Source organism: Polypterus senegalus, chromosome 12 (assembly GCF_016835505.1).
Source record: "Polypterus senegalus isolate Bchr_013 chromosome 12, ASM1683550v1, whole genome shotgun sequence".
Taxonomy (NCBI): Eukaryota; Metazoa; Chordata; class Cladistia; order Polypteriformes; family Polypteridae; genus Polypterus; species Polypterus senegalus.
In genome coordinates, this window is record NC_053165.1 from 104068026 (window position 1) to 104079615 (window position 11590).

Sequence of the window (11590 nt, forward strand, 5' to 3'; positions counted from 1 at the left end):
AACAGGTAGCCTCAGAAAGTGATTAAAACCTCGTTCAGTTCCCAGAAATTCACCTTGGGAGAGTACTGACAGTAAGTTGGCCCAGTGAATGTGAGTGGGTGAGTGTGGGGTTGTAGAAGTGCGTCTTACAGCAGGCTGGCATCTTCTTGAGAAGTGGTGCTTTCCTCGCACCCACTACTGCCAGTATATTCACCAGCTGCACGCAACTCTGCACTTGAAAATCAAATTCAGGAAATGGACGGACGGATGGATGGAAGAAAGTCCAGAAGTCTTCTAGCTATGGTGAAAAGACAAGCCCCAGGCCTTGCTGAATAAATCTTTGGAAGAGGAAGCAGACAGCTGTGTGACTGGATAAGGCTGTAACCAGTAAAGAAAACCAGCAAACAAACCATCTCTACTAAAAAAAAGATGCTAATTGTTATTTTTGCTATTTTTATCATTTTTTTTTTTTTTTACAGAATGGAATGAATACAGCTGGTTATTTGATTCTGTAGAAGTTAGTTCCTTTTGCAGGCATTGGGAAGCTACATTTGAACTTTATAGTTTTTTTTTTTTTCTTTTTTACATGAATAAAAGGAATTTCCTGTCTCATTTAGCAGAGAAACAGAATGCCATCCCTAGACCGCTGCATCCTGTTTTGAATCAGTCGGAATTCTTACGTGTACATTCAGGTAAAAAACTAAGTGTACCCCATGGAAACTGTTGACTTTTTCAACATATTTGAACAGACAAACAGTAGATCTTCATGCATACGGTGCCTACAGATAAAGTGATATATTTGAGCATATGGCACAAAAAAATTGACATGGTGATTTCATTCTCATAATCTAAATGAACAAAAAATGTCTCGTGGAAAAAGTAAGTCCACCCCTACGTTTCCCGGTTCATAGACAAAACACGCGACGGACAAATGAGCGCCGACAAAATCGCGAGAGAGGCCAAGAGAGTGGGACGCGTACGTGCGCATTATGTACACATTATGTGCGGTTATAACTGTTATAACTGCTGATGGCATGCCGCGAACAAATAACTCAGTCGAGGGTTGGCATAACGTGTCGTATACAAAGCGGAATTACCAGCAGTCAGGCAGCCAGCAAGTCTAAATACGCTCAACTATCAAGACGTCTTGCTGCAATTCTTCATACATACGCAGGGCGTGATCTTAAGGACTATCTGCGTGCCGTGCTGATGGCATGCCGCGTCTCATAATATTGACTTCTAAAATAAACATTATTACATATGCTTTAAACTAGTAATTCATATTTAATGAAACTTTCGCGATTTTGATGGCGCGTTTTAATCGGCGTTATTTTGTCAGCGCGCATATGTCTATCTCGCAAATGTCGGGTCACACATTCCCCACTACTTCAAATCCGTAAACTGAGAATGAGGTGTTCCAGATGAGGAAGCCAGTGATTAGAACCTCCTTAGAGAGTATTTAGGTAGAACCTGCGTGATTTAAACTGCAAACATTGAGGGTCTGATGTTGCTATTGACGTGAGTGGTGTCACCATGCCATGATCAACATAATCCTATAAAAGAAGGTTCAAGATGCCTATGCAGGAGACATAAAGAGATCACCAAATCATTAGAAATGAATCATTCCATTGTAATTAACACCATCTACAAGTGGTGTACATTTCAAACGACTTCTAATTTGTTCAGGACAGGCTGGCCCAGGAAATTCAGCCCAAAATGTGACTATTTGATGCTAAAAGTAGTCCCCAAGAGCCCCAAAACTTTATCCTGGAAGCCTTCAAAAACTCTTGCAACAATTGGTGTCAAAGTGCATACCTCTACAATCAAAAAGAGGTTGCACAAATTTAACCTACACGTGTGGTGTGCATGGAAAAAGCCTTCTGCTATCCAAAAAGAACATTAGAGCAACACTACAGTTTGACATTGAACATCTAGGCAAAGACCAGGCCTTCTGGAACAATCATCAAAGATTGAATTGTTTGGCCTCAGTAACAGTAGACATGTTTGGTGCAAACCGAAGACAGCATTTCAGGAGAACAACCTCATACCCGCTGTGAAGCATTTATGGTTTGGGGTTGCATTGCTGCCTCAGGGCCTGTCAAGTCAACTATGAATTCTGCATCAAATCAAAATGTGCCTCAGGAGAATACAAATCCATCTGTCTGAATGTTGAAGCTGAACCTGAAATGGACCTTTCAACACAATAATGACCTGAAGCACATTAGCAAATCCACCAAGTAATGGCTCAAAAAGAAAAAATGGAAGGTTATGGACTGGCCTAGACAAAACCCTGATTTGAATCCCATTAAAATGTTAATGGGGGGGATTTGAAAAGGGCAAGAAAACCCACAAACATCATGCAGCTGATGGAGTTTTGCATGGAGGGGTTCCCAGAGTCGATGTCAGAGAATGGTAGGCAGTTATGGAAAACACCTTCAAAAAAGTCAGTTTTGTTAAAGGGAACAATACCAGCTACTGAGGCCAAGAGTGGACTTACTTTTTTCCACAGTAGCCAATACATTTACTTGCATTATTGTTGAATAAATGATTAAAAAGGTCAATTTTCCTTTGCATTTTTATTCCAGTATATCAGCTTTACCTGTAGGCACGATTTGCACGAAGATTTAAAGTGTGCCTCTTCAAATACGCTGAAAATGTCAACCACTTCTTCACATGACTACAGCTGACAAGGAAGCAGGGACATCCCCTGTAGCCTTGCACTTCTCCCCCGTGACCTGCTCTCCCCAGGAGGTAATCGGTCAAGGTGTTCGAGCGGCCATTGAGGGTATGCTACTTTGCCGCTCTGTTTTGTAAAATGCTGAGTTCTAGAGGCTGAACACTGTTAATAGCACAAATGGTTTAAGGCGCTTTTTTTTTTTTTTCTATGAAAGACAGACGCAACTTGGAATTCATCATTTTTTAGAAACTCAAAACCGTTGGTCCCAATTAACATTTGGTAACCGTAGTATGATAATACACTGAATATTCCGAGAGCTTTACAACCTCGGGTTTATAATAGCAATTTAGTAGAATGTCATTCAAGAAGATGGCGTGATGAAGCACAGCACTTCACTGTGGTGTGTGAAGTATTAGAGACTCAAATGTTTTCCAAAGTATACATATCTACTTTGCTTTTAGGTGCCTAGTTAAACCTTTAGAAGCATTTTAATGGTAAAAGTTTTTCACTAACTAATAAGTCATGGGAAGGCACCAAATAATATCCGCTAACACCAGCTTACACAGAGAAATGACTTCCTTAAGCACAATAATAGCACAGATGCATCCTTTAAATAAATTATTGCAAATTTGAGTGCTTAAAAGTATTTTTTGTTAACTTTAACATCATTTTTCTGACCTTGTATTCTACAGGGCAGTAAGGTATAGAAATAATGAGTCAATCACTTAAAGATGAGCGCATCTCCCTTTTTAACTACTGTATGTAAGCTTTGCTTTTGGACATTCTAAATGCTGGTCTTAATTACATTGAAATACTCCGTTAAGCACGGTGGAAAAGACTTCAACTTTGAATGTATCAGGAATCCCACCCTAGAGAGATTCCCAAAAGCTTTAAACTATTAAAACTCTAACAGAACCCAACATTTCATAGTGATGATCCTATCGATACCCAATACCTAGTGGCTTCTGCCCACACTTGGCCTCTAGGATTTAACAGATTGGACTGGCCACCCGTCCCAAAGCTCCAGTTATTCAAAATCAGAAAGCTGTTTCATCTGTTCCACTTGCATAGAATGCCTTCTTATAAGTTTCTTTTTTGACCGGAGGTCGGTTTTCTTTGGTGAGCTTGGCACTGCGGGCACCACAGATCTACAGCACGAGGTGAGAGGTGAGGAGGCTTTGCTGCTTGCCCCGATATCGGGGATAGGCGGGTTGGGGTTAATGTTTAATGGTGGAAGGAAGCCTGGACGAGTGTGTGAGATGTGGTCCAGCAACAGTGTCCCAGAGCCCCGTCTCTCTAGTAGCCCAGGTGTCCTCCGTCGTGCAGTCACTGGAGAGGTGCATGGGATGCTGTCCAGAGATTCTCGTGAGCCAGTCGCAAGAGTTAAAGGTGAGGTATTTTGTTTCCTCTTCTCTAGGGGTGTTTTGCCTGAATCCAAAGACAATGAATCCGAATACAGTTGAGAATCCGAGTCGTAGTGCTCATTGCCAAGTCGTCTCCTGTAGACAGTTTCACGTAGGTTGATTGGGCCTGTGTTTGAAGTCCCAGCATCCTGATCAGCAGGCACTGTGCTTCTCCGGGCCAAAGGCTGGTGGTGAGAGTGGAGCTTTTCATAAGAAGTCTTTCTGGAAGCCGGGGCTGACGATACAGAAGAAAAGTGACCGGTAAGCTCACTTACCATGGGGAGGCAGGATGTGCTGTCTTTACTATCAATGCTATTATGTCTAGATAGAGGAGGTCTTTTAGACAGAGACAGGCCGTTAATACTGGAAACTATTTCATCGTCCGAAGTAGCTCTTTTCGAATCATCCGCGTAGCCTGAAGCAGCCGCCAAGACAGACGGTGCAATCAAACCCCATGGCTCTGACTGAAGTCTCTTCAGTTGTGGCAGACGTGCCCTTTTGTGACTGGAAGGCTTTCTTGGAGGTGACCCCGGTTCTGTGGCCACTTTTGTAGGAAAGGAAGTGGTCGTTGGAGTGACTGAAGTGCAAGAAGTCAACCTTTTGGTTTGGAAGCTAAAGATCGTTTCTTGCTCTTTATCATTGTTTGGCGAAGGGGACGTTTTCAGTTCAATATCAGATGGAGACATGCAGGGCATTGGTGTAAACCTGTCCTCCAGTTCTGGGGATGGCGGCACATTAAGGTACTGTTTAGTAGTCTTTGTGCCAGAGGGAGACTTGTCTGTCCTTATAATGATGACCTCTTTACCTTTGGCTTTACACGCATCTAGGAGATGCTTCAGGGTTTCTTTGTCATCTGCATTGATGGCATAAACAAGAGCTGAGGCGCCCGAGTGGTCTTCCAAGCTGGGGTCAGCACCGTTCTCCAGCAGCATCGCCACCACCTCATGTCCTGCTCTCTCACTGCAGGCGTGCATCAGGGCAGTTCTTCCTGTTTTATCCTGAATATTTGGATCTGCTTTGTTTTCCAGCAGGTACTTGACCATTTTGTACCTGCTGACGCATTGCTGGTCTTCATGTTTGGACATGCATGCCATCATTAGCGGTGTCTCCCCTCTGTCATTGCTTTCGTTGATGTAGGCCCCCCCTTCTATGAGGAGTCTGGTGAGCCTTAGACGTCTCAGCCACACTGCCTTCAGGAGCGAATTTCCATCAGTTCTTACTTCAGGAGATTCGTCCATGATTTGGCTCGACGTCTTGTGATCCTCGATAACACCGCTAATTAACTGACCTGTTTAAATTAAATACACGTATGTATTAAATAATGCATCCAACAATTAGAAATAAACACGATATTTGAAATAACACCGTTCCCGTAAACATTTTTAGTATTATTGAACATTGTATAAAGTATAATGCAACTTTAACGATCTCACTCCACTAACGCTACCAATTATAAAATAAAATAAACCAAATGAAATACTATTTTGCTGAGAGCGGGAGAGTTCCGTCGATTGCTGCCATAGCAGACATAAATGTCACTCCAGTCGTGTTGGAATGGAAGTAAAGTGCCTGAGCTCAGAGTTACACGTGAAACGATGCCTGCCCGAGAAAGAAACGCCAGATCCCTGCTTCCTGAACTATTAGGAATCTTTAAAGGAGTGAAAAAGCACACTCGCACGGGGGTTGGTGCTAGGTGGGCTTCTTGATGTCAGACACTTCTAGCGAAGGATCGAGCGAGGGGGATTTCAGGTGATGTAACTCAAAGGCTCGTACGGGATTTGATATCAGAAACAACAGATTTTTAACTCTTTTATTTAATTTGCAGGATAGTAATTTTGTCATTAACGTTCTGGGAAAAAAAAGTTTTTAGAACCCGTTATATCCCATTGTGTTTTCTAGATGGCGCTCGAAATCATTCAGTAGCTCTCAAGACATCAAGAACATAAAGTAAGTGTTTGAACTTTCTTCACTAATTTACCATGAGTAGATTTAAGAAGCGACTGTGATACTACATTTCAGTCATTTCACTAGTGTCACTGCCAGCTCAAATATACAGTCTTTCGAAAAATTCTTAGTTTTTCCGTAATAAAGAAAAGGCGTAAATTAATTGTAATAAATGTATTCTCAAAATTAATCTGGATTACAGTAAATAGCTTCATTTATGGACAGTTCTACTAGAATTCATGAAGTAAACATACAGTTTTCCAGGAGTTTCTCTCGCGGAGAATATGACATGGGTCGACTGACCGGAAACAACGCGTATGCTGTCCGGGGTCCTGAAGTGGAGCGCTGCCTTCAGGAGCTCGTGGTGAAAAGCTGAGAATTTTGAAAATACTATCGTTTTCTCACCTGTTATCACACAGAAGTGTAATTTTAATGCACTGTCTAAAGGTGCATAAACTACGCATAAGCACTTTAAAACCGATCAGCATTTAAGTTTTCATTTACGTAGTCTCTCTGTCAAGATGACGAGTGTGTGTGTGTGTGTGTATATATATATATATATATATATATATATATATATATATATATATATATATATATAGTTATAATTGACCTTAGTACAGCTTAAAATAAAGAATATAGTTATTAAGCGATAGTGTAAAAATAGTGCTAGAACCAACGTCCTGACCTAACGTATCAACGTATCAAGCTTATTGTCTGATCTTGAAACCCTGTGTTCGAGTACATTTATATATATATAGAGCCAATTAGATTGTATACATTCAATTGCGTTACGTGTATTCTTCAAAAGCTGATCCTAAGAAGTGTATGAATACGCATTACTGACACTAGCTATTCACGCTAAAAATTGAGTGAAATCTCATTGAATGACTTACCTTTCACAATCAAATCTTTAGTAACTTGCAGCAGGCAGTGTGCATAATTGGTTGCATAAAGTGCAAGAATAATCCATTTACCAACAATGATTCAAAAGCCACTTGTAGACGTAAGTCTGCAGTTTCCAAAGTTGAAATCCTTTTATTGCTCACCCCAGAATATAAAGCTTTGCAGCCTGCAAAGTCGTATTGTGCCTGCAATTCCAGCACTTTGCTTCTGGAGCAGAGCGCTGAAGACCATCTGCATAGCTTTTGTTATGGCAACGCAGCGGAACAGTCCAATAGCTGAATTCCTCCCTTTCCCTTTTTTGCACACTGTAAAAAAATGTTGGGTTTATAAATAACATCTTTTTTTTTAGACAGTGAATGAAACGTGCATCTCATTGACGTCATTCCTACAAAAATAACCCGTCTGGTGATAACTTTCTCCCTTCCACCTGTAACAATCAAGGAATATACAAACCCGTTACTTTCGTCTTCTGATTTCTAAATTAGGAAGGGCTTTTTATAGAATTTATAGCTTCAACCCCTTGCGCAAGAAATCCAGACTTATGCACATCTTGGTAAAAATTAATGAGAGCTACAAAGACGTAACATATATTAAACAAGAATAGACTAAAACCAGTCGATAGTACAGTACATGTTAAGGAAATAAACGATACGTATATCTATTAATATCCGCTAGACATATCGAGGTTTATACGCTACGCAAGGGAACGGTAACTATGGTTTGTTAACCGAACATGAGATACTAAAAGAGGTGATGACATTTGTCTGTGCTTTTTGACAATAAAAATATTTTCGTTTGTATACGTTTTGCTGTGTCGTATTAGTACGGTTTTCAGATAGATAGATAGATAGATAGATAGATAGATAGATAGATAGATAGATAGATAGATAGATAGATAGATAGATAGATGGCACTCCTGTAGTTTCCTTTCATGGTTTTATTTTAAAGGTCTAGATATATAGATAGACGCACATTAGTCGATTATTTAAAAAATGTAGGTGTGTCGATCAATGATGATTGCATGTGTATTTGTTCTGACAGTTATGTAAAAGACTGTCTTTTGCTCATAACCCTCATTTAAATTAGTTCTGCACTCGTGTCCTCTCATTTCCCACCCTTTCTTGCTTCCTAATGATCAAGTTCCTTGTGACACAACTTCGGCAAACGACTTGTGTTTGTTCCCTAGCGTTATTCACTTCTCTGTTTTGTTGTGTAGTTGGCACCGTTTTCTAACGTTAATAAAGAAGACAATATAGCTAATTATATTTCACTTGCTTACGGTTTTAGGTGCAAAACACGTCTAATGCTAAAGAAACGATTCCTTCACTGAAGGTCGGCCGCAGTTTAATTGTGAGAGTAGCAGGGCACAAACACCCACTCACACTTTGTGCACTCACGCGTTGTAAATTGGCACACGCGCACACACACGCAGATTACATATACGGCACATAGAGATTCGCACGATTTCATACCAACACAGCGAGCGTGCACGTTCATCGCGTAACCGGCACTTTGATTATTAATATTCAGGACTTCTCATCGATACCCACAGTTACGCTCATTCGTCTCTTGTGCGCACATTCGTTCCCCTAACATACAATGTGTGGTAGGCAATGACAAAGTTTTCGCTTTGCACAAGCGTGTGTTTATGCGGTGTATTCTATTATTATAGAGGTTGGCAGTGCTGCAAGGTAAGACCATTTCAAGTTGATAACAGAATCCATATTCTGACAATGTAGTCATTTTAATTGCTTAAAATGTATTTCTATCTCGCTCTTTCATTTATAAGCAGAATGTATATGGTCAATTCTTGTGGTTCTTATATATTCTAATAAGTATTTTCGCAAACGCAGGAATAAATTATTACTTTGCCCCCTACCCACTCACCCCCAATTCCCCTAATTTCTGTTTCCAGACATGCACTGAACTCGGAGAATCCGTTGGCAGAAAAAAAAAGAAAACGAGATCTCATTGAATTGAGCAGGCAACATATATTTTTTAAAATGCCAATTTGAAGTACACAATACTGTTATTACTAACGTCATGAAATATATCGAGGTCTTCTTCTGTGCTGTTAATAGATGGTTTGTGTAAAAAGATTTTGCTGTGACGAGGTATCCGTGGCAACAGTGAGAGTTGCTAAAAGCGTTGATCGATCCGAGTTAGATATTGTTAAAAATGCAATTATGAGACGCAACCCTGACCCATGTTTCTTAATTACTGACGTTTGCCGAAGACACAGATTCGTTATCAACTTGTTTCAGTGCAATGAAAGACTGGCTGACATGGAGAAAATGAAGCCCACGACAGACACGTACGAAGAGAGAGGAGCGCAGGGCACCGCACACCTCGAGTGAGTCAGGCTTTATGCTATTCAAACAACCTGAAATATCAGAGGGCCGCCTTTCTTTGGAGACAAGGAGGTCGCAGATTTAGAGCAAGTGAAAAGAAGTCAAGCTCAAGCCTCATATGATTGAAAGGTTTTTAAAATACAACTTGAATCCACCTGTCCAAAGGGACTTACCGCCTGCTTTTCACAATGATTGACATTCGTTTGTTTAGCGGGTGCTTCCAATTAAGGCAACTTACAAAGAGGTGAGTCAAAGTGAAATATCAGAGACACGTTTCTGCAACAGAAAAATAAAATCTAGGCAGGTGAAATGTTTATTTTCTTGTATAGTATTGAAAAGCATTTCTCTTACATACATTTTTGTTAGTTGTTGGCACATGTGCTTTAGTACATACTTTTTAATACCATTGTCCCATTTGGTTTGGAATGTAACTTTCAATAAGAATTAATAAACGTTCATCTATTACTCATTTTTCAATTCTTGTAGTTTGCATAAATAAATAAAGGATTATTATCAACATGTAGGCATATCATACAAAAGCAGTCTGAGCTTTCACACTATTACCAAACTTGTTAAAGTCCCAAACCCAAACCACCAGCTACCAAAATACAGCCTCATGTTTTGAAACTACTGTATTAACACTCTTCCCCTATTCTGACACACGATTTAGATTCGTTTCACTTTTTGTGCAAAACTCCACACACAAAGCCCTTTGTGTGTCATTGGCTTCACTCTGTGCCCATTTAGAAATGGCAGCTTCAATATCACAAACTCAAGTCAGCACAGCTTGAACACATTTAGCACACAACTCCTCAGGTGCAAACACTACGAGTCAGACTTGTTCACACACCAGTCATTACCTGCTTAGACAGATAGATTAAAGGGCTGTGGGTCAGGTCACTTGAGTTGGAACTAAGGATCAACCACCACAGGAAGGAAGAGGAAGAGGACGCAAGAGGGGAGGTGGAAAAGGCTGAGGAAGAACAAGAGCAAGTAGACAAATGGTCTCAAATGAGATTTGTGCCACTCTTGTTGACCATGTCCTTGTGCATGAGATGTCGATGGCAGAAGCTGGTCAAATAGTGTAACCAAACGTGAGCCGCTTCACAGCAGCTTCTAGCAAGGGACTGTACTTTTTCCGGTCCTGTTCAGCCTACAGTGGGTACGGAAAGTATTCAGACCCCCTTCAATTTTTCACTCTTTGTTATATTGCAGCCATTTGCTAAAATCGTTTAAATTGATTTTTTTCCTCATTGATGTACACACAGCACCCCATATTGACAGACAAAAAAAAAGAATTTTAGAAATTGTTGCAGATTTATTAAAAAAGAAAAACTGAAATATCACAAGGTCCTAAGTATTCAGACCCTTTGCTCAGTATTTAGTAGAAGCACCCTTTTGAGCTAATACAACCATGAGTCCTCTTGGGAAAGATGCAACAAGTTTTTCATACCTGGATTTGGGGATCCTCTGCCATTCCTCCTTGCAGATCCTCTCCTGTTCTGTCAGGTTGGATGGTAAACGTTGGTGGACAGCCATTTTTAGGTCTCTCCAGAGATGCTCAATTGAGTTTAAGTCAGGGCTGTGCCTGGGCCATTCAAAAACAGTCACAGAGTTGTTGTGAAGCCACTCCTTCGTTATTTTAGCTGTGTGCTTAGGGTCATTGTCTTGTTGGAAGGTAAACCTTCGGCCCAGTCTGAGGTCCTTAGCACTTTGGAGAAGGTTTTTGTCCAGGATATCCCTGTACTTGGCCATATTCATCTTTCCCTTGATTGCAACCAGTCGTCCTGTCCTTGCAGCTGAAAAACACCCCCACAGCATGATGCTGCCACCGCCATGCTTCACTGTTGGGACTGTAGTGGACAAGTGATGAGCAGTGCCTGGTTGTCTCCACACATACCACTTAGAATTAAGGCCAAAAAGTTCTATCTTGGTCTCATCAGACAAGAGAATCTATTTCTCACCATCTCAGAGTCCTTCAGGTGTCTTTTAGCAAACTCCATGCGGGCTGTCATGTGTCTTGCACTGAGGAGAGGCTTCAGACAGGCCATTCTGCCATAAAGCCCTGACTGGTGGAGGGCTGCAGTGATGGTTGACTTTCTACAACTTTCTCCCATCTCCTGACTGCATCTCTGAAGCTCAGCCAAAGTGATCTTTGGGTTCTTCTTTACCTCTCTCACCAAGGCTCTTCTCCCCCGGTAGATCAGCTTGTCCGGACGGACAGCTCTAGGAAGGGTTCTGGTCGTCCCAAACGTCTTCCATTTTAGGAGTAAGGAGGCCACTGTGCTCTTGGGAACCTTAAGTGCAGCAGAAATTTTTTTGTAACCTTG

General features: G+C 41.0%; 1 protein-coding gene across 1 annotated transcript; it reads right to left on the bottom strand.

Moving 5' to 3' along the window:
• Positions 1-1279: 1279 nt before the first annotated feature.
• ankrd34c (ankyrin repeat domain 34C) lies at positions 1280-7123 on the bottom strand. The gene is made up of 2 exons (XM_039773095.1): positions 6900-7123; positions 1280-5347 (listed from the first exon to the last, which is right to left on the bottom strand). Exon 2 carries the CDS (start codon positions 5295-5297, stop codon positions 3684-3686), a length of 1614 nt encoding a protein of 537 aa, XP_039629029.1. The 5' UTR covers positions 5298-5347; positions 6900-7123; the 3' UTR covers positions 1280-3683.
• Between the last annotated feature and the right edge of the window lie 4467 nt (positions 7124-11590).

What these genes read in the sequence shown, in the direction of transcription:
- ankrd34c (XM_039773095.1), bottom strand. Translation starts at nt 5,297, where the DNA reads ATGGACGAATCTCCTGAAGTAAGAACTGATGGAAATTCGCTCCTGAAG.